This window comes from Cynocephalus volans, chromosome 12, assembly GCF_027409185.1.
Source record: "Cynocephalus volans isolate mCynVol1 chromosome 12, mCynVol1.pri, whole genome shotgun sequence".
NCBI classification, from domain to species: Eukaryota; Metazoa; Chordata; class Mammalia; order Dermoptera; family Cynocephalidae; genus Cynocephalus; species Cynocephalus volans.
In genome coordinates, this window is record NC_084471.1 from 40,681,817 (window position 1) to 40,706,043 (window position 24,227).

The 24,227-nt window shown below is 34.3% G+C and overlaps 1 protein-coding gene across 8 annotated transcripts in view; it reads left to right on the forward strand.

The window, feature by feature from the left end:
- The window catches only part of PPFIA2 (PTPRF interacting protein alpha 2), a 488,437-nt gene that overhangs the window by 360,242 nt on the left and 103,968 nt on the right, over positions 1–24,227 (forward strand). For all 8 annotated transcript variants that reach the window (XM_063075430.1, XM_063075426.1, XM_063075422.1 and 5 more), the window contains 3 exons: positions 10,946–11,167; positions 19,370–19,516; positions 21,153–21,287. In XM_063075430.1, coding sequence (XP_062931500.1) covers positions 10,946–11,167; positions 19,370–19,516; positions 21,153–21,287 — 504 coding nt within the window. The remainder of the gene's footprint in view (positions 1–10,945; positions 11,168–19,369; positions 19,517–21,152; positions 21,288–24,227) is intronic.

Sequence of the window (24,227 nt, forward strand, 5' to 3'; positions counted from 1 at the left end):
GCTGTGCTCAGCACTGGACAGATTATCTAGACAAAGAACCAGCAGAGAAAAATTGGATTTAAGCAGCACCTTAGACCAAATGGACTTGATAGACATATGCAGAACATTTCATCTGACAATGACAGAATACATGTTCTTCTCATCAGCAGATGGATCATTCTCCAGGACAAGCCATAAGTTAGGTCACAAATTAAGTCTCAACAAATTTAAGAGGATTGAAATCATGCCAAGTATATTTTCAGACCACAAGGTAATAAAATTAGAAAATAACAACAAAGACAATTTTGGAAACTATACAAATTCATGGAAATTAAAGAACATGTTCCTGAATGACCAGTGGGTCAAAGAAGAATAAAGCAGGAAATCAAAAAATTCCTTGAGATGAATGAAAATACAAGCAAAACTTACCAAAATCCATGGGACACAGCAAAAGCAGTACTAAAAGAGAAGTTTATTGCAATAAGTGTTTACATCAAAAGAATGGAAAGACTTCAAATAAACAACTTAGCATTAAATCTTAAAGAATAGAAAAAACAAGAGCAATCTAATCTCAAAACTAGTAGATGGAAATAAATAATTCAGATCAGAGCAGAACTAAATGAAATAGAGACCAATAAAATGACACAAAAAACCAACAAAACCAAAAGTTGGTTTTTCGAAAGTATAAACAAAATAGATGAGCCATTGGCAAGACTAACTAAAAAAAGAAGATCCAAATAACAAAAATCAGATATGAAAAAGGAGACATTACAACTGATACCACAGAAATACAAAGAATCATTACAGACTATTATAAACAACTATATACCAGCAAGTTTGAAAACCTGGAGGAAATGGATAAATTCCTGGACATGTACAAACTACCAAGATTGAACCAAGAAGAAATGCAAAACCAGAGCAGACCAATAACAAGCAACAAGATTAACACAGTTATCAGCAGTCCCCCAACAAAGAAATGTCCAGGATCAGATGGCTTCACTGAATTCTACCAAATCTTTAAAGAAAAATTAAAACCAATTCTTTTTGAAGTGTTCCCAACAATAAATATAATTAAGTTAATCATTTGGTATGTTAGAAAATGATAAATACTATTTTTTTAAAAGAAGAAAAGAAAAGAAAAAGCCAAGAAACACAAAAGGATCAGGAGTCCTGGGGATAAGTAAGAGTGGGGACAGGTTATTAAATATGTATTTAATAGTAAAATGGTGAGGTTCAGCCTCATTGAAACAGTTGAGGGTTTTCGCCATATGAATTACTAGGGGAAGAACATTCAGGCAGAAGGAAGAATTAGACAAAGCAAAGGTCATTCTTGGGAGAGTGATTGACTTAGAGAAACAGTGAGGTTGCCAATGTGGATGAAGCAAGAGAGAAAATGGGAGAATAGTAGGAGAGAGATCATAGAGGTAAGGACATAAGGGGAGGGATGGGGATGCTGTCAAGGGGCATGGAGGGGCAGGGGTTTTTGCTCATTGTAAGACTTTTGTTTTTGTGCCTAGGAGAATAGGAAACCATTGCACAATTTTGAGCAGAGAAAAAACTTGATCTGACTACAATGTAACAGAATCCCTATAGATCAATCTGATTGCTTGAAGAATGAAAGAAAGAAAATAAGGTTAGAAGCAAAGAACCCAGTTAGGAAGCTGTTACAGTACCTTGACTGAGAGTAGATGGCCCAGACAAGTGTGGCAACGAGGGAGGTCATGAGAATGGGTTAGATTCAGATATTTTGTGAGGAAAAAGCTAATTAAGATTTTTAATAGATTGAAGAGGAGATGGGAGAAAGGGGGAGGGTTCAATTATGACTCCAAGGTTTTGTTTGGGCCTGAGCAATTGAAAGAATGGAGTTTTCATCAATAGATTTGGGAAAGGAGGAAGGTGAAACATATTTGGGGGAAGGGCACAAGAATATGGTTTTTGAATAGATTGAGTTTGGAATGTCTATTTGACATCCAAGAAGGAAAACTGAATAACAGTTTGAATATACAAGAATATACAGGTTGAGATTAAAACACGACATAGAGATAAAATTTTAGGAATACCTGTATATATTTTGGTAGGTGAGACAGACAACATATAAATATATAAAGTGTCTGGAATGAAAGACCTCTCTGAAAAGGTAAAAATTGAAGAGAGCTCTAGAGATATTCTTAATCACCCTTGATGACTACAGTTTACTGCGATTTTATCCAGGGTCATAACTTTTCGCAGAAAGTGTATTAGTCAGGGTTCTCCAGAGGGACAGAATCAATAGGATATGTTATAATTATATGAGAGGGATTTATTGGGGTAATTAGCTTATGTGGCTATGAAGAAAAGTCCCATGATAGGCTGTCTATAAACTGGATGCCGGTAGCGTGGCTAAGTCCAAGTCCAAAGGCCTCAGAACCAGGGAAGCTGATGGTGTCCTTGGTGTAAGTTCTGGAACCCAAAAGTTGAAGAGTCTTGATCTCTGATGTCCACAAACAGGAGAAGAGTGGATCCCAGCTCCAGCGGATCGAGAGAGAGCTTCACCTCTTCCCTCTATCTTTTGTTCTCTCCGGACCCCCAGTGGATTGGATGGTTCCCACCCACACTGAGGGTGGGTATTTCACACCCACGCTACTCAGACTCTCATACTAATCTCTGCTGGAAACACCCTCATGGACACACCTGAAAAGATTGCTTTACCAGGTTTCTCAGCATTCCTTCATCTAACCAAGTAGACGTCTAGAATTAACCTTCACAGAAAGCATACACTGACTACTCCCAACTGCAGACTCAAGCAAGAGCCTACATGACACCTTCACTTTGACATCTAATAAGTCATCTCAAAATTTGTTTTCAGGACCCAGTTCCTGATTTGATCTCATCCTAACCCCATACTGCTTTTCCTCAGACTTTACCTTTTCGATAAATAGGAACCCCATCTTTCTCAATGAAGACCAAAAATCTTGGAGTTATCTTTGAGTCTATGCTTTTTGTCACATCATTCAATCCATTCAAAGATCATAACCATTTTTCATAACTGTTACTGCTAACACCATAGTTCAAACCAAAATTATCTTTCACCTGGATTATTACAAAATCCTCTTAATTCATCTCCTTAAAATCATTATTGACCCTGCTTTCACTAGAAAACTGAGGGATCCATTGAAAACTTGGTATCATACCTCTTCTCTACTCGACACTTTCCTGTGGTTCCCATCTCACCCAGAGTAAAAGCCAATGATCTCAAGAACCCACATCATCTTCCCATCTATATCCACTCCCAACTACTTGCTGTAGCTCTGCCCATTCTAGCTACACTGGGCTCCATAAAAATCCTCAACCAACTTATGTCTCCCAACCTTTAATCTTTCTGTTTGCTCTACCAAATAACCACGTGATTTATGCTCATATTGCAGGTTCTCATATGCTCAATGTTTTCTTTGCATAATCAATTCAGCTTCATTTGGTTCAAGTATAAGCTTGACCAAATACTGCATATGATACACTGAATAATTTTTCTTGTTTATCTGAAATTCAAATTTAACTGGGCATCCTATATTTCATTTTGTAACCTTAGCTGTGGGGAAAGGGGAAAGGAAAAAAATGGATGTTGAGCATGCAAGCAAAAATTGTCCATTACAGGTAAATAGGAAAACCTTTACTGGCTCTCTATTATTTCCTCTGGTACACAAAGTTCATTCTGTTTACATAAAAAACAAAGGCCATCTTAATCTATGCTGGCCCTCCTTTTCAAGTCACATATCACCATTTCCCCACAGCACACTACTTCTACTCTGCCTATAGAAGAACTCACAACTACCCTGCACGAAATGCCTCCCTGCTTCTGTGTATGTTATTTCACCTTTATGGAATAACTCTGGTAGGAATTCTGCTCCTAGGCATCTAAGATAATTGAAAACATTTGTCCACACAAAGACTTACACACAAATGTTCATGGAAGCATTATTCATAGTAGCTAAAAGGTGGAGACAACCTTAATGTCTATCAACTCATAAATGTATAAATAACATGCAGTATATCTATACGATGGAGTACTATTCAGCACTAACAGAAATGAGTACTGATAACATGCTACAACATGAATGAAACTCAAACACATTATTCTTAGTGAATGAAACCAGTCACATAAAACCACATATTCTGTGGGTGATTCCATTTATGTGAAAGATACAGAACAGGGAAATCATAGTAATAGAGTGTAGTTTAGTGGATGCCTAGGGCTGGGTGTGGGGACAGCTATGAGTGACTGCTAATGGGTATGAGGTTTCTATTTGGGGTAATGAAAATGTTTTGATTAGATTATGTTGATAGTTGCACAACTCTATGTATGCTAAATACTATTGAGGTTTATGCTTTAAAAGGGTGAGTTTTTATGATATTTAAACTATATCTCAATAAAGCTATTTAAAATAAGCATTGGTAGAGAGTAGAATATAATGGTTACCAGAAGCTGAGAGGGAATGAGTGTGGGGGCAAGAAGAAGTGGTGGACTAATGGTACAAAACTATGCTGTCTACCCTAAGTGATTCATTGTGCATTATATGCATGTATTGAAACAACGCACTGTACTCCACAAAGAAATATAAATGAAATTGAAAAAATAAATAAATAAAATAAGCTTTGACTTTTCCTTTAATTCAGACATTTGTTATTTAAATTAAAATGCCACAAATTATTTTAAAGGTAAGCCAAGATAGCAATAATTTGAAACAAAACAAGATATTTTTCTAAAATATAGATCACAGTTTTAATATGACCTTTCTACTCTGAAATTATTAAAGCATTTATTAAGCTCTGCATAAAATATATTTCAAGTTATTTTAATAGATAAAATATTACACATTTTTTAAACAGAAAACATTCATAAACACTTCAGAAAAAAAAAGTGAGAGTTTGAAAATGTTCCCATAGTCACACACTCCAAAGTAGCATAAAAACTATGAAATGCACATATGCTGCCTAAAAGAATTAAAGAGATTAACATTTTAAAAGTGTTTTATTTTAGTTGCCTGATTACTGTTTATATTTAGTTAAGTTTCTCTTACCAATAAAAAATATGTAATTTTTAAACAAGATTTTAATGGACCTCAAGTGCATAAAATTGGAATATTCATTTTTCTAATTAGAAAATTAAGATTAAGTTGCACTGAAGAAACATTTTTTTTGTCAAATACATATATGTGGTGTGTGTATAGATTATGTATATTTGTATCTGTGTGTATATATAAATACAACCATCATGTATATCATATACATTTATTATATATGTTTGATACTTGTCTATACTGTAAAGCATGTATAATTTTATCCTATTGGTTTATATGTGCTGATTAGAGGCAATATGGTAAGTGCTTGATAAAATGAACAGGGAATTCAAAGTTCTTCATTTTAATTCAGATCAGCTCTATGCGATTACTTGAGTCTCAGTTTCTCCAAATTTCTTTAGGGCTCTAGAATCCTAAATGTAATTTTTCAGTTATAAAAAATATGTTTCAAACATACGTGTTCTTGGTGATTTTTGTAGTTTTATAAAACAGCAACTTTAACATATAAGTTACATACAATTTTAAGTTTACAATTCCATGAACTCTGATAAATATATATGCCTGTGTAAGCATTACCCCAATCGAGGGAGAGAACATTCTCATCACCCTTAAAAGTGCCCTCATGCCCCTTTTCGGTCAATTTCACTCCCCACTCCCTAGGCCAGGGTGACAACCAATTTGCTTTCCTGCCACTATAGATTAGAATCTATAGAATCTTTCCTAGAATTTCATATAAATGGGATCACACAGTATGTACTCTTTTGCATCTAGCTTTTTTTTCAGCATGTTTTTGAAATTCATTCATGTTACTGAAGATAAAAGTAGTTAGTTCTTTTTCACTATATAATTATACCAACAATCATTTCTGTTTATCCCAAGAATACAGAGGCTTTTCTCCTATTATTAGTTACAGCATGTAAGTGTTATTCACAAGGAGTCCTGTTGGATACTAAATTATCTCTTAAGATACAAGGTGGATCTACAAACCCAATCTTTTGGACCTATTATTGACTATCTAATCAAGGAATTGTTGTATTGTGGGTATGGAATTCTGTCTAATAAAAGAGGTAAGCAAAGTTATAAATATGTAGGAATGTTGAAGTGATTGCTGCGGTCAGCTGGCCACGTTACTGTCCACAGTCTCTATTACCCTCGCTGAAGGGAGTGTTGCTTGCTGAGGGGTCAAAGCTGAGCATGTCTTTAGGAAGTGCTCTTATAGAGGAAGGGAACTGTGAACTTTTAGAGTATACAACTGTCTGTACACTGAACTGAGAAAGGCTAGTTTACAATTGTTATAATTGCAACTGGAAACTGAATTAGGGAAGAAGGCTGGAACCAGTTGCCAGTCAGTTATGTCCAAATTTGAAATAACTAAAATATGGCTTTGCAGTTTTTGTCATAATTTCAAATACCTTTGACCTCTGTGCACAATCTACAAGTAACTAGGCAAGTTTAGATTTACTAGAACGTCTACCTCCTCACATTGAGAAATTCTTCTAGTCAGCTGAATAAAACATTAAGTTTCTCTGCACTTTTAGTTTTGATTTTTCCGTGTTCTCACTTTGTGTTAGGTTATTAGACTCATCGATGATTTTTGCCATTTGTCTGCTTTCCCTTTCTCTGTGTCTTATTGTTCCCACTGCTTTTATGATGCTTTCTGTTCTTCCCCCTTTCTCCAACAGTCAATTCTGCTCTATGTAGCATTTGGCTCCTAAAGATCATGAATTATGCAAAACTGCACAATAAAAAACACAGGGCTAATGGAGGAAATGGAGTTTGTGGCACAACACTAAAAGCTTTATCAATGTTGTATTAAAAAATTCAGAAACCCTGCAGCAGAAAAATACTGTGAATCCCATGAAAAAAGCAATAGAGCATCAACAGCAGAATAGATGAAGCAGAAGAATCACAGGCTATTTGAAAATATATAGCCAGTGGTGCAAAAATAAGTCAATGAAATGTTGAATAGAACTGGTGAGAGTGGGCATCCTTGTCTTGTTTCAGATCTCAGAGGAAAAGCTTTAAACTTTTCACCATTTTGTATGATGTAAGCTGTGGGTTTGTCATATGTGGCCTATATTGTGTTGAGGTACATTTTTCTAGACCTAATTTGTTGAGAGTTTTTACCATGAAAAAGATGTTGAATTTTGCCAAATGCTTTTTCTGTATCTGTGGAAATAATCATATGGTTTTTGTTCTTAGAAAAGAGAGAGAGAGGGAGATCAAAAACTGAGGGAAAAGCCTTCAGTTCTTCCCCATTCAGAATGATACTGGTGGTGGGCTTGTCACAGATGGCTTTTATTGTGTTGAGATACTTTCCTTCTATACCTAATTTGTTGAGCGTCTTTATCATGAAGGGATGTTGAATTTTGTCAAATGCTTTTTCAGCATCTATTGAGATAATCATATGACCTTTGTCCTTAAGTTTGTTGATGTGATGTATCACATTAATTGACTTTCCTATGTTGAAGCATACTTGCATCCCTGGGATAAATCCCACTTGATCATGCTGTATAATTTTTTTGATGTGTTGCTGTAGTCTGATTCCTAATATTTTGTTGAAAATTTTTGCATCTATGTTCATCAAGGATATTGGCTTGTAATTTTCTTTTTGTTGTGTCTTTATGTGGTTTTGGTATCAGAGTTATATTGGCTTCATAGAATGAGTTTGGGAGAGGAGCTTCTGTTTCAATTTTTTTGATTAGTTTGAGGAGAATTGGTATTAATACCTCTTTAAAGTTTGATAGAATTCAGCTGTAAAGCCATCCGGACCTGGACTTTTCTTTGTTGGAAGATTGCTGATTACCGCTTCAATCTTGATGCTTGTTATGGTCTGTTCAGGTTTTCTCTCTCTTCTTGGTTCAGTCTAGGTAGTTTGTGTGTGTCTAGAAACTTATCCATATTTTCCAGGTTTTCATATTTGTTGTCATACAGTTGTTTATAATAGTCTCTAATGATTCTTTGTATTTCTGTGGTATCAGTTGTAATGTCTCCCTTTTCGTTTCTGACTTTTGTTATTTGGGTCTTCTTTTTTTAGTTAATCTAGCTAATGGTTTGTCTATTTTATTTATCTTCTTGAAAAAACAACTTTTTGTTTCATTAATCATTTCTATTGCTTTGGGTTTCTATTTCATTTAGTTCTGCTCTGATCTTAGATCTTCCATACAATCCAGCAATCCCACTTCTGGATATATACCCAGAGGAATGGAAATCATGTTAAAGAGATACCTGCACTGCCACGTTCACTGCAGCTCTGTTTACAATAGCCAAGATATGGAACCAACCTAAATCTCCATTGATGGATGATTGGATAAAGAAACTGTAGTATATATACACCATGTAATACTACTCTACCATAAAAAAGAATGAAATTCTAACATTTGCGACAACATGGATGAGCTTGGAGAAACTTATGTTGAGTGAAATAAGCAAAGCACAGAGGGATAAATACCACATGTACTCACTCGTAAGTGGGAGCTAAGAGAGAAAGAAGGCAGGAAAGAAAGACCATAGTGGTGTGTTGGACTTGCAGAGGGAGAGAACATACCTAGGGGTACAAAGTGGAGTGGGTGGAAAGGTGAGGGAGAGGGAGCTTGCGGGTAATTGGGTGGGGGACACACGGTACAATTGCAATCTGTGGTAATGGGCATGCTGCCAGTATGGATCTGGCCTTTGCATCTAGGACATGAGGGGGGACAATCAGCTTTATATCTCATGAATATTCATAACAAAAAAACCATAATAAAAATGGTAGCACAGTTTTACATGTTAAATGGTTAAGAAGTGCATAAGTATTATGACAAATATGGCTTTTTGCTCTAAAAAAGACCTGAAATTTGCTTGTGGAAGTGTTAGAAGAGTTAAAGACTTTCATTTATCATGAAGTGGAAGAAGGAGGGGTATCTGAAATCAAACAGAACGTAGTAACACAGTTGTGAATGTGTGAAATAACACATGTAGGGAACTGAGGTCCATGTTACATATTTGAGGAAAGTGCATGTGTGCATTTTATGTATTCCTACATGGTTGGTTCAGCTAGGTGCAGTTTCCTGTGTTTAGCCAGTGCTTCTCAGGAACAAAATTGCACATAAGAGAACACAAAATGTACATTATGTTCAAATTGTTTTTTAATATATTTATCATGTTAGAACACATTCATGTTGTTAAAGAAGCATTATATTAGAACTGACTGCACTTTCTTAGCTTTTTCTTCATGCTTTCCTGTTTCTACTTGGCTGTACTCATTTCCTGTTAGTAATTTCTCCCAAATCGCTACATTGTCCACACCTCAAAACCTCTCCATGCAGCTAGGCTGTGGAACATACTTCTTTTTTAAAACTTTTAATTGATAAATTATAATTGCATATATTTACGGGGTACAATGTGATGTTTTGATATATGTATATAATGTGTAATGATTAAATAAAGCTAACATACCCATCACCTCACCTACTTAGCCATTTATTGTGGTGAGAACTTTTAAAATCTACTCTTTGCAATTTTGAAATATACATATTTATTAACTATAGTCACATGGTAAGCAATAGGTCGCTAAAACTTATTCCTCTTGTCTAACTGGAACTTTGTACCTTTGTGTGTGTGTGTGTATATATATATATGCACATACTACATTTTTTTAATCCATTTATCCACTGATAAACACTTGGGTTGATTTCATATATTGGCTATTGTGGTTAATGTGGCATTGAACTTGACAGTCTTTGACGTACTGATTTCAATTTGTTTGGTTATATACCCAGAAATGTAATTGCTGGATCATATGGTAGTTCTACTTTTAATTCTTTAAGAAACCTTATACTGTTTTCCACAATGGCTGTTCACATTTCCACCAACAGTGTGTAAGGGCTCCCTTTTCTCCACCTCCTCCCCAATACTTATTATCTATTGTCTTTTATTATAATAGCCATACTAACAGGTGTGAGATGATATCTTGTTGTGGTTTTAATTTATATTTTCTGATGATTTGTGATTTTGAGCATTTTTCATATACTTGCTGGCCAATTTGTATGTCTTCTTTTGAGAAATGTCTACTCAGGGTCTTTGCCTATACCTTAATCTGTTTATTTGTTTTCTTGCTGTTGAGTTATTTGTTTCCTATAGATTTTAGATATTAGCCTATGGAGCATTCTTCTGAAGACATGAATCACCCTGGTTTCTAGGCAGTCCTTTTGAAAAGTAGAAAAATTCATCTCAAAATATTTTTTTGATTTTTTTTAATTGTATGATACATATTTAGCTGATGAATGTGCAGTCTCAAAATATTTAACCCTTTTCAGCTTCTTTCCAGTAGGTTGTGTGTACACATGATTTTTACATCAGTAGCAATATAGAAATTAAGACTTTTCTATGCTGTATATTTGTTCCAGCTATTTCATATTCATGGTAGGAATAACCTTCTTTAGAAAAAAGTTAAGTTCTTTTTCTGAGTGTCATTGAAAACAAAACTTGTAAATTCACAAAGGATCTTCAATGAAAACAAAAAAAATTACAAAGTTTCTGTGTCCTTACCTATTAATTTAAAATAATATGTTGTATTATATCAATATAATAGTGTGTATTAATAAATTATACATAAGCTTGATAAGATAATAGCTCATATTTAATACTTAGGATACATCAATGTTTTGTGCTAATATATATATGTAATTTATGTACAATATATTCCAGTTCAAATGCATCTGTGAACCTGTTTGAAAATTACTGATCTACCTTCATATTTTTTTAATGTCAATCAACAGTTTTCTCAGAAACTTAGTTTTCCTAAAACTAGTTCTTTTCAGAAGTTCTTTTCTCAGTGTGAAAGCTGTATCTGTTTCATTTTTTTGAGTTCATGAATCTTAGTTTAGATATAAAGAAAATCCTAAATGGCATTTCATTTTCTATTCCTGCAGCGTTTGTCCAATGGTTCTATAGACTCAACTGACGAAACTAGTCAAATAGTCGAATTACAAGAATTGCTTGAAAAACAAAACTATGAAATGGCCCAAATGAAAGAACGTTTAGCAGCCCTTTCTTCTAGAGTGGGAGAGGTAGAACAGGAAGCAGAAACAGCAAGAAAGGATCTCATTAAAACAGAAGAAATGAACACTAAATATCAAAGGGACATTAGGGAGGTAAGTGATTCATAACACTCTCAGTCTTTACTTCCTGAATGCTATGTCTGAAATGCTCCTTTTATAATTTCCCCTAATGGCATATTCTCTTTCCTTTTTCTCAAAAAACTATAATTTGGGATGCACGATATTAGTTAGTATTCTTGTTCAGAAAGGCCAAAATAGTTTACTTCATCAACCCTTTAAATATGCATGAAAAGAAATTTTTATTATCAAGTCTCAGATGTGATAAAATCTTTCTGAAGCTTTTAATGAATTTTCTAAAATTTAAGCTTTCAAGTTTAAATAACCCTGGAGGTGGGTATGAATTATAAATTGTTATACTCTTAGCATATGGAAAATACTCAATACTTTAAATTGTCCACTCTCTTATTTTGGTTTGTGTCTATGAATGTGAATGTATGTGTATGAATATACGTATACATACATATGTATAATATAAGCTTTCTTTTCCTATATACTCAGTTCTTGTTAGACTTAACATTGCTTTATTATATTTTTAAAAAGAGAGTACTTTAAAGTTACTACAGAAGATACAAGGAGATGTTGTATTTGTAACATTGCCTAATCATCTTACCTACTAAGGTAAAAGTTTAGAATTTTTTTACTTTCTCACAATTAAAAAGAAAATTATTTACATCTGTGGAAATTTTATTTTGCAATTTTTCTCCATTTCCATTTTCAGAAATCTGTAAATGTCATGCATTTTTATCTTTTTTATATCTTTTGGGTTTTTTTTGTTTTGTTTTATTTTTTATTGAAATGTGTTAATTATATGTATTTGTAGGGTACAGAATTAAATATGAATAATTTATACAATGTATGATGATCAATTCAAGGTAATTAGCATATTCATCATTCCAGAACTTAACCATTTCCTTGTGATGAGGACATTCAATAGCCTCTCTTCTAGCCCTTTGATAATGTGCAGTATAGATATTGTGAAGTATAGATGCATAGCTTAACTGTACACCCATAGAACTTATTTTTCCTGTCTCGCAGTTATGTGTCCATTAACCAACCTCTCACTACCCCTCCTCTGGCTCCCTCTTTCTCACCTCTAGTAACCACAGTTCTGCTCTCTGCTTCTGAAAGTTCAATTTAATATTTTTCCGTTCTTTCTTTCTTTTTTCTTTCTTTCTTTTACTTTCTTTCTATATGTCTGGCTCTTACTACACTGTAGTAAGAACATCCTTCTTTAATGGAATTGACTCTACTCTATGTACATGATTATTTTCCTCCCATTCTCTCTTGAGTCTGTTTTATTACATTTGTAGCCCCACTGTCCAATCAAAATTGTTCATATAAAAGTCATTATTGACCTGTATGTTACTGAATCCAGGGGTCAATTCTTAGTTCTTTGAAGCACTTGATCCATTTACCACTCTTCCCACCCTGTATCACTTTCTCACTGGGCTCACAGTACACTACACTATCCTAATTGTCCTCTGTATTTACTTGCTACCCTCTTCTCAGGCTCATTTACTGGTTCTGTTTTCCCTCCCCAACCTTGAAGTGTATTCTCTTCTCAAGCTACCTTCACTTCCCGAGTAAGGTCTCATGGCTCCAAAAACCACCCATGGCCTTACAACTCATAATTTATATCTACAGCTTGTCCTTCTCTCCTGATTTCCAGATGCTTATATCTAAATTTCTAAGAAGTATCTCAAAATTAGCATCTTCAGGACTGTTTCTTGATATTCCCCCAACAAACCAGACTCTCTCACAGTCCTACACATCCATTAATATTGTTGCTTAGGCCAAAAAATCTTGGAGCTGTCCTTGGTACTTACTCCTCTTTGCACTCATACACTGCATTTGATTCAACAAATTATCCCCAACTTCAAAATATACCCGTAATGTGACCTCTTATCACAGCCTTCATGGTTCTTGCTTGTTCCACACAACCATTCTCTCTCACTGGAGTATTACAATACTCTCCTGATTTTTCTTTCTGCTTCTACTTTGGCTTACTTCAGATTACACTCAACACAGCAGCCTAAGTAGCCTGTCTATAAGTCAGCTCATGTCACTTTTCTGCTTCAAACTCTTTAATGGCTAACTATGCTACTTACACTAACATCAAAGCCTTTTCAGTATCCTACAAACCATGTACAATCTCTACTCCTACCCTCCTGACCTTCTGGAGCTCATCTCCTACTCTTTCATCCTATCTCACTCTACTCAGTTTAGGTGGGCTCTTAAGCAAGCTGTACCTATTTTGCTGCATTTTCTTTTCCCTTTGCCTTTTGCTTAAATGTTATTTTCTCAGTGAAGCATTCCCTGACCTTCCTGTTTACACATATACACTCTTGCTCTTCTTTAATTTATTTATTCCATAGCAATTTATGCTAATCAGACACAATATATATTTTATTGATTTACTTGTATATGTCTCCCTTCCCAATTGTATATAAAGATCCATAAGGGCTGGGCTTTTTGCTTTGTGTTTTTTAGTTTGTTTGTTTGTTTGTTTGTTTGTTCACTGCTATGTCTAATCACTTATACTAGGCACTCAAAAAAATCTTTGTTGAAAGAATGGATGTTTATAGGTATTTACAGTAAGTAAACATCAAAAGGCATGGATGAGATTAGAATATGTACTAAAATAATGCCCATTGTCTCAGAAAAGATAAATGATCCATGAAGTGGTAGATTGCTCCACTGTAGCAAAGATAATGACACAACCTTATGTGAATTAATAGTTCATGGATACATCTCTTTACTCCTCCCCCTAACCCAAACTCAGAAAACATTTAAAGTAAATGAAATTTAATCCCTCTTCTGTATCACTGTTATGGAATCATTAGGATTTCTGGCTATTAAATCGCTAGGTCCATTTCTTGATTTTTTTCATCATTCTATACTTCTTCATTCTCATGGTTCTAGAAATCTAACTGTTTTTCTTTCATTTTAGCACTCACCTTCTCTATTCATACATAACCTAATCCAGTGTTTCTTAAAGTATCTGGAGCTCCTCCTTTCTGACTGCCCTTTTTTTTTTTTTTTTTTTTTTTGTCTTTTTCGTGACCGGCACTCAGCCAGTGAGTGCACCGGCCATTCCCATATAGGATCCGAACCCGCAGCGGGAGCGTCGCTGCGCTCCCAGCGCCGCACTCTCCCGAGTGCGCCACAGGCTCAGCCCTGACTGCCCATTTTAAAATAACTCCTTGATACTAAGAGTTCTTAGATGTAGATGACAAAATGTCCAGTCAGATGGAAAATGTCAATCATCTGATGTCAGGTGTTCTTTTATTAGGAACCTAATGGATAAGGTATTCTCCTTTCACATGGAATTCTTTCAAAATGTAACTATTCTTATCAGCCCTGCATTTTCCATGTTGTTATATTTTTAGAAGAGTTTCATCAGAAAGATTTCATCATCTCTCACCATCAATGAAATATTTTGTTTTAATAATAAAACCAGCTTATTTTTTCCAACTTCTACTAAAATCTCTTCAAAAGTTAGCCAAGTGATTAAATGAATGAAAACATATCAATTTTGTCTTTTCTATTATCTGAAACTTGGAGTTATATTTTTCACTTTACTAGATCTAAGTTAAAATAGAGTTATATTTATTTGATGTAATAAAATCCAATTTACTTATAAACCTGGTTAAGAAATCATTGAATCTTTATACTTTTTTTCCCTCATTTTTAGGTAGCAATTTTAGAAAAAGCTTTTAGAAAAAGCTTCCTTTTTTAGAATTTCCAAATAACACAGAGGGAAAACTATTTCTGTGACTTGTAAATTCAAGGATTATTTTTGGCAACACAGCTTGCAGTTAAAAATTGAATCTTCTGCATGAATCACTGAATCAAAACTACAGTACCAAAGCTGCATATAATGAGTCCTGCAAGTAATGTATGCCACAGAGTGAGATCAGCCAATTGTAGATGTAATAGTAATTAATAATAAAAAAGCATTTGTTATTTATTGTGTATGTATTCTGCATGCGGCATTATACAAAGCACTCAAAATATTATATCAACCAATTCCTAACAACATTATGTGGTAGGTTTTAGAATCCCAACCCAACAACAAGAACAACAACAACAAATTGAAGAAGTTGAGGGGTAGAAGAGGTAAGCAACATTTACCTATAATAACAAAGTTAATAAGTATCAAAAACTCAGATTTGGAGCATGTATGTAATACATGAGCTCATGTGCTCATGACAAACATGTGTATGCCTTTTACTGAATTTATCACTGTTAGAATTTAGTACAGAGTTTCTATATGCAGGCTACATTCAGAATTTTCTCTTTAGGATACAAAATTCATGTAATAGTCCCAGAGTTCTGTATTAAAATAAACAGAGAATGGAATAGTAACAATACTAGGCACTCTGAAGTGGTCCTCTAAGGTTCTATGCTTACTGAGCTAAAGAAACAACTATAAAATGGAAAAAGGCAAAATTTAAACTAAAAAGCTTTCCAAATAGTAGGTATTGTTTGGGATGTCTAAAGGGGTGTGTATATAAAGTGTTAAAAATATTCATCTGGATAATTTTTGCCAGATTGATGGATTTATTTAATTTTTTATTTTTTATTCATCACAACTTTTTAATATTTTCTTAATTGAAACACAATTGGTTATACATATTTGTGAGGTATAATGTTGAATATTAATACCTGTGTACAATCTGTGATGACCGAATCAGAATAATTAGTATAGTCAACTTTAAAAAACATAATCATTCTTTGTGACCCTTAACCAATTTCACACTATCACCCTTTCCCTTCCCCTTTCCCACCTCTAATAACCATAGTTCTGTTCTCTCCTTTTGAAAGTTCAATGTATTATTGTGATTGTTGTTTCTGTTTTCTTTTTCTTTCTTTCTGTCTTTCTTTGTTTTATTTATTTATTTATTAGCTCCCACTTATAAGTGAGGACATGTGGTATTTCTCTTTCTTTGCCTGGCTTGCTTACAATTTTCTTCAAGATCATCCATGTTGCTGCCAATAACACAATTTTATTCTTTTGTATGGCTGAGTGGTATTCCATTGTGTATGTATAAAAACCACATTTTCCTTATCCAGTTGTCCATCAATGCACATTTAGGTTAGTTCCACATCTTGGCTGTTGTAAATAGAGCTGCAGTAAAGGAGTGCAGGTATCATATCCATTTGACATGATGATTTCCATTCCTCTGGGTATATACCCAGCAGTGGGGTTGCTGGATCATATGGCAGTTCTATCTGCAGTTGTTTGAGAAACCTGCACACTGTTTTCCACAATGGCTGCACTAATTTACAGTCCCACCAACAATGTAGGAGGATTCCCCTTTCTCCACATCCTCGCTGGCATTTGTTATTCTCTGTCTTTTTGATAATAGCCAGTCTAACTGGGGTGAGCGATATCTCAATGTGGTTTTGATTTGCATTTCTCTGAGGCATAGTGATGTTGAGCATTTTTTGATATATTTAACAGAGTAATGATTAACCAAGTAAGCTTTAACTGGGTCTTGAAAGTCAATAGGATTGGCCTAGACAAAGATGGTGACCAAAATTCATTCCTGTTGGAAATGAAGTCACAGAGTGTATTAGTGTACGTAGGGCTGCCATAACAAATTACCACAAACTGGATGGCTTAAAACATCTGTAATTTATTCTCTCACAGTTCTGGAGGCTAAATCTGAAATCAGAGTTTCAACAGGGTCATATTCTCTCTGAAGGCTCTAGTGACCAGTCCTTCCTTGCCCTTTATAGTTTCCGGTGACTGCTGGCAATCATTGGCATTCTTGGCCAGTGGCAATTTAACTCCAGTCTCTGCCTCCCTTCTCCTCTCCTGTATGTATCTGTGTCCCCAGATCTCCTTCTCTTGATAAAAACACCAGTCATTGGATTTAGGGCCACTCTAATCCTGTGTAACTCATCTTAACTTGATTATATCTACAAAATCTTATTTGCACATAAGATCACATTCACAGGTCAAGGCGGACATGAATTCTGGGGGGACACTTTCACCCCAGTACCCCTAAGTAGGGAAGTGTGAGGTTCTTAGTCTTTACAAAGCCCAGGCTTTGTATCTCTGATTTTACACTGAAGATGGAGGGGAAGAAATAAAAGTATTTAAGCCAAGAAGCAATATAATCAGACCATCATTTAGAATTATCTCTTGGACAGCAGGGTGGAGAATAAGTAAGGAGATAAAAAGACCGATGGCAAGATGACAGGTTAGGTTATTAATTGGGAGTAAAGGTAAAAGAATTTTCAAGAAAAATCCCAAACTTCTGCAGAGAGTGGTGTCCTTCAGTCAAAAAATACAAGAGGGAGGGCAGATTTGTGGGTAGGCAGAAGGACTGGGAACAACATGCTGAGTTCCATGGTAGATATATTACTTTTTAATTAACTTTAATTTTTATATACACAATTTTTCAAAGTCAAATAATGTTAAGAAGGTATACATATAAACACAAACACACACACACACAGCCCCTCACACCTCTCACCTCAAGTTTCCATCCCATTTCCTTGATATTCTTAATTTCAACCCTTTTAGCCATTACTTCTGGTATTATCTCTCTTATTTCAACCTAATCTAAGTCTTACTATTATGTTAGATGAGGACTCCAGCTGTCTTACTCTTTCCTTTACTTTTTCTTCTACCATCCTTCCATTATAGTTATCTCAAAATCACATTCAGTGTTAGCACAATTATGACCATATGAGTAATTTTCACAATTGGTCCAAGTATAGTTTTCTACGGTAATATTTCCTCTTGTTGTACAACTTTGTGTCTCTAGGATTTCTTTAATTACCTGATATATTAATTTGCTTATTTATATTTTAAATTATGGTTAATCTTCCCAGACTTTCCAAAAGTTTGGTAAAATTTCTTTCAATTCAATTATGGTCAATGATCAAACTAAAAATAATTTATCATTCTTGTTTTTATTTTCTTAGAACCATCCTGCTTTCCTTTGCCTTTCTGCTCTGATCTGTACCAGTTTCTTTGTAAGCCTGTTTCACTGTTTCAGCTGTTGTTGTGAGATTTACCTCTACTATTAGCTTGACAATTCAGGTGAAAACAGTGATCAAGGTCCCTAAAGAAGAAAAAGCACAGATACTGATTAATCTTTGAGAGAAGGTGGAACATTTGCTCTAAATTTAAAGCTAGAAGTTAAGGATTTGTGCACATGCAGTTAAATTTCCAGATGATGATAAGGGAGAGGCCGTCCATTTAAGGGCTTCTATTTCTTTTTAGAAGTTGAAATAGAGATTATCTGCTTTGTAAGTGTGACAGGACTGGCTCTGGTCCCTGGAGGAAAGTGATAAAGGAACTGATTACAAATGAGTGATCAAATAAATCTGAATAGTAATATATAGAAATTACCACCATCCCTTCAATTCCAGGCTCCTTATGCAAAGGAACTTTCCACATTCTCAGGAAACTATACCAGGCCAATGAGGTTCACTTGTGCAGTTGGCTTTTCCCAACTTCTCAATAAAGAAGGTTTTCTACCTACCAACAAATTTCCATTTAAGCTGTTAGTAAGGTAAAGCCATCTCTGTATTATTATCTATAAATTAGATTCTTTAAAAATTTACTCTTTAAAATATTATCAATGTCATGATTTTCTCCATTTGCACTGACAGTTGATATTTTTCCTATAGTTATGTATTCATTAAGTTCTCTAAGCTCTTATTTAACCGAAATGTATATTATAAAAGTGGTTAAGTTTCCAAGTCATTTGGTAAATTCAATGTGAATGTGACTCAAATATACTGTTTATTTTTGGCCTTCTCTTTTAACTCTTCATTATGAGTGAGGGTAAAAATACTAATTGTAGTTGTTATCCCTTATTTGAAGACTCCTTTGCAATTTGGAACTGTAGTCACCATTTTAACAATCATATGGTTTGCAACTCTACCCATAATTGTACTTACTTCTACTGAGCTAATTTATCTGCCATTTCTTTTCTAAGAGGGCCCCTTCTACAGTAGACAGTTTCAAAATGTATTCCATGGCATTCTCAGAGAGCAGAAAGCTTTTGGTTAACCCAAGATGTAAGAAGAATTCTGACAGATAAGTTGGGAAAATTCACATGAAGCCTTGCATTTCTTCCATGAAAAGAAAGAAATAAGTGATTACTTCAAGAAAACAATAGTTTTTATGCATTATTATTTTATTTAAATAGCAAGGCAATCCATTAAACTATCTGAGAATCTGATTTGATTTTTTAATTTCAATTATAGGCCATGGCACAGAAGGAAGATATGGAAGAAAGAATCACGACCCTTGAGAAGCGTTACCTCAGTGCTCAGAGAGAATCTACCTCCATACATGACATGAATGATAAGCTAGAAAATGAGTTGGCAAATAAAGAGGCCATCCTACGGCAGGTTCGATATCTCTGTCTTGGTTTTTCTGGTCCATGTATGAGTTCTTACCATTCCCACAAAACATAGAGTAAATAAAATAGGGTGTTTCTTAACAGATAATTGATTAATCATTCTCTAAAATTTAGAGTGGAGCTAACCAAACAAATGTGATTTTCTGTTACATTTTCCTCTGTGTAACCGAGATGGAAAAAAGAGAAAGAAAGAATTCACTCAAAGAACCGTCAATGAGGCCTGGAGGGATTGCCACCCATCAGGGAAGCAGCAGCCTCAATCCAAAATCAGCCTTTCTTTTTATTGACAAGACAAGGAAGTTTCACAAGAAAAACCAGTTGACTCAGTCATCAAAGAAGGACATAAAAACAGGCAGTGTAAAACTTGTAACAGCAGTAAATTAACAATGTGACATTCCAGAATGTAATTTGTAAAAAGCTAGATTAATTCACCAACAAACAGCTTGTCCTTAGTAAACATTTTCTTTTCCACATACTTCCTACAGCAATTTCCTTAGCATATTGAAACAGCATTCAAGCAGTTTCCTTAACATTATCTTAAGAACAATCAGTAAAATAGTCAATAGTCATTCAAGCCAGAATCAAACCAGCAACCTGAAACAGTCAAAGTACACAATCCCATCCCTAAACAGTGATTAGAATTGATTAGATGGCTTTTGCCAAACTTATCTGTGGACTCTCGTCCCCTTACTCAAGAGCCTTTTGGCTCATTCATGCACTACCTAAAAATCCTATTCTAAGATCAAAGGAGAATCAAGATTTCTAACCCACTATAATTTTCAATCTGGAATTTACTTTCTAGAAAAATAAACAAATTAGTTGCCTTAATAATAATAATTATTATTATTATTATTTATTTTAGACCTAGACATGAACCAGAAATTGTATTAAACAATTTACATTGTTACTTCACTGAATTCTAACCACAACTTACAAAGTAGGTACAGTTATTATACTGAGGACACTAAGGTTCAGAGACATTAACACTTTCCCAAGGTCACATACTGGTAAAAGCCAGAACCAATGATGGAAGCCAAAGTCTACTGAGCTCTAAGAGCAGGAATGGGAAAACCATGACCCACCAGCCAAATCTAGTTGGCTACCTGCTCTTATACATAAAGTCTTGTTGGAACACAGTCATGCCCAATCATTTAATCATTCTCTATGACTGCTTTTGTGCTACAACAGCAGAGTTGAGTACTTAGGACAGAGACCATATGATATACAAAAAAAATTTGCCAACCCCAAACTTTTGACTAGAGCTTGGACTCTTAATTACCGTGCTACATTCCCTCTCCTACTTCAGTCTAATACTGCAAATCTCAACATTGCTGTTATGGTACATCTGAAGTCTTAGTACTGATTTCATTTGTTCAAATTTATACTCACTAGAAATTTCTTTTCTTTTTGCTGCCAGTGGTAAGAGCTTTTCTATTTTTTTAATGTGCTGCATTTTATTAAAGAAAATGAGTAAGTAATATATAAAAAACATGACAACAACCAACACTTTGTAAAGTGGCTGATTTTAAACTAGTGTAATGCATGAAGTACAAAACTCGTAATGACTAGTGTTTGCCATCCTAACTCTGACCCTTTGAGTGTCTCTTTTGCCATTCCCATTTCAGATGGAAGAGAAAAACAGACAGTTACAAGAGCGTCTTGAGCTGGCTGAGCAAAAGTTGCAGCAGACTATGAGAAAGGCTGAAACATTACCTGAAGTAGAGGCTGAACTGGCTCAGAGAATTGCAGCCCTAACAAAGGTATTGCACTGTAACAACTGGTCAACCTAGACATACTTGTAGAAACAACTGGCAATCAAAATGAAATCTTTAAAGATTTTCTTTAGGCTCTATGAAAATTAAGTTTATTTAATCTTTATTATATTAGTCTGTCACTTAAATTTTTTTCTTATTGCATATATCTTGTTTATGCTGATGTGAATGATTGATACATGAATGTAATGATCCCCTTGCTTATTTAGACATTAACGAAACAAAATTCATATCATTTGCTATATTAATATTTGCATGCAAGAATAATCATAGAGATAAACACATAATGGTAGTGTTATATATGTATATATGCATATGTATATACACAAATGACCTAACAATTTAACAGGCTCACATAAATTGTTTGCTATTAGGAGTGTAGGAAATATCATAAGCTGTTCATTCATTTCTGACTATAGTATGATAAAACTTGTTAGAAGTTGAAAGTTAGACTTATAGAAGTCAAAAGTCTAAAGCTATTAAATTGTCAGAAAGTAGTTTTTATATTGTAATTTCTTTTGAAAGATTAAAATCAATAATATTCTGAAAAATGTTCAAAGTTTTATGCCATGGTAGGGCTAGTAGATCCTGCAACTATCTGCCTATTTTAGAATTTCTCAACCATTATAATGTTAAAAAGGACTATTCTGACCTCTTACGGTCAAATAAAAATGGCACTGTTTCAAAGTATATTTACATGTCACTAGAATAAAACTCCAGATTTTATCACCAAAAGCACATTTGACTTTTGATATCAATTCAAAAATACAAGCACATTTAGATGTTCACACAATTGTTAGTATTTGCTGTTTTCCAGAACACTGCAATAAATGGGTACAAAAGGTATATAAACTTTCAAGTTAAAAATTCTGGCATTAAGGATTTCCAAAACAATTGATGCAGCAATAGAGAAACAGGCACACACACACACACACCTGCTTTTCTGAAAAAGTAAATAATTAAAGATGAACAGTAGACTGATCTGCTTGTTGGTTAAATTAGGGGAGTTAATCAAGTAGTAAAAAAGCAGACATTTGACAGGTGGAGCAGGGTTAGAAAGCACTGGAATAGCTGGCTATCTATGGAGTGTTGGAGTAACTAGTTGAGTAACACATTAGTCTCATTAGAGTAAGATTATAATTTGGATCTTTCTGTAGTGACAGACTATTGCAATAAACTCTTCTGGCAATTTCAGAAATGTGTAGTTTCTAAGATAAAATTAAATTTATCATTTAATTAGAAAAATATTCTGTAAATTATGTAAAGATATCCAAACATATTAGTATTATTCTATTTTTTTCTTGCAAACACCTATTTAAATTACTGTAACATGGATTAAGATACAAATACTTAGGCTTTTCATCTGAGGGACATAAAAAACTTTTATAAGGAGTTAATGAATTGCACTACTTTGGTGGGGAGTTAAATGAGTGACTAAGGAAAAATACTTTAAATTAAAAAAATTGTTTTTTATTAATTATATATTTTTATATATTAATTATATATATATAATTAATTACATATTAATTATATAATTTTATTAATTTATACATTAATCATGAATATAATCCCAAGTAAGGCTTTAAATTAAATATTCCTAAGTATCCTTGATTTAAAATATTAAATTAAAAAAAACTAGAAATAGATGTTTCATCTTTTTCCCCTTCCCATTTTTATTCTCTAGAAATATATATATTATATTACCTTGTGCACCCAAAATAATTTCCTCAGCTTACTATTATCTGATATATTGCCAAAATTTCACTTTCTCTGGACTTTTTTGATTTCCCATGTTTCAGAAAATTTTATCCTTCTTAAAAAGCTTTCAAATGCTGTAGCTCTCTCTCCTTTTTACCATTTTCTCTTTTGACTTGTTCTATATCAGCAACATATTTCAGATATAGTTTTATATTATTGTCATATTTAATTCATTATGCAGGCTCCTTAAGGGTTGAAATTTTATCCTGAACACACTGTCTCTGCCTGTGACACTTTTATAACATTTGAAGATCACTCTTTCATTTGTTCTCCCGAGCTTTATACTTTCAACAATCTTGTACTTTTTCTACTCCTCTTTTCTCAAGGATGCTACAGACCATCTCTATGACCTGTTTTTCCCCCATTTCAATTTGTTTTCAATATCACACTATTATTGATCTCCATAGTTTTTTTCTATTTCTTAACTTTTTTGACTACTCACTAAAGTAAAAAGTTTTCTGCTTAGCTTAAACCTTGTTGGGCGTCTCCGGCAGCCACACAGGACCCCAACAGGTTTTTCCTTTCCCTAGAGGGTTGGGGCCAAAGGGATTGCCCTTTTCTCACCCCCAGGCGAAAAGAGATTCCAAGAGATGGGTGAGCACAGAACGCCGCTGCTCTCCCAGATACGGAACAAACACATACACACGCAGCAGGGGCTCTGTCAGGCAGTTCCATTCATTGTGACACAAAAGATCATATTTATATGCTTAGCAGGTGGGGATTTCCAAGCTTAGGCCAATCCTTGAAAAGGTCAAATGTGCACGTGCTTTGCCTCTCTATGCTTAGCCCTCTCCCTTAACTTTCCTTGGGTGCCACCTTTTATCCATTTAGGCCATCTGTTGTTTTTGCTTAGAAAAAGGGTGCAGTCCCATAAAACCTAAGCTTCCCTTCCCAGGATTTTGAATAGTATTCTTAACTAATTAGGCATTTTATGTGGCTAATATATTTGGCTTATATATTTCTTCTACTTTCTCTGTCTGCCACCTATTTTTTTATGTCCTCTTCTCTTTGACTTTAATTTCCTCTCCTTTTCTGAATATTTTCATGTTCTTCTTAAGACTATCTCTGCATGTAGTGTCTTCTAAAACCTTAGCCCATTTGAAAGTTTCTTATATTTCATTAAAGAGTAAAACAAAAATAAACCCAGTTTCCCATCAAGGAGTATAAAAA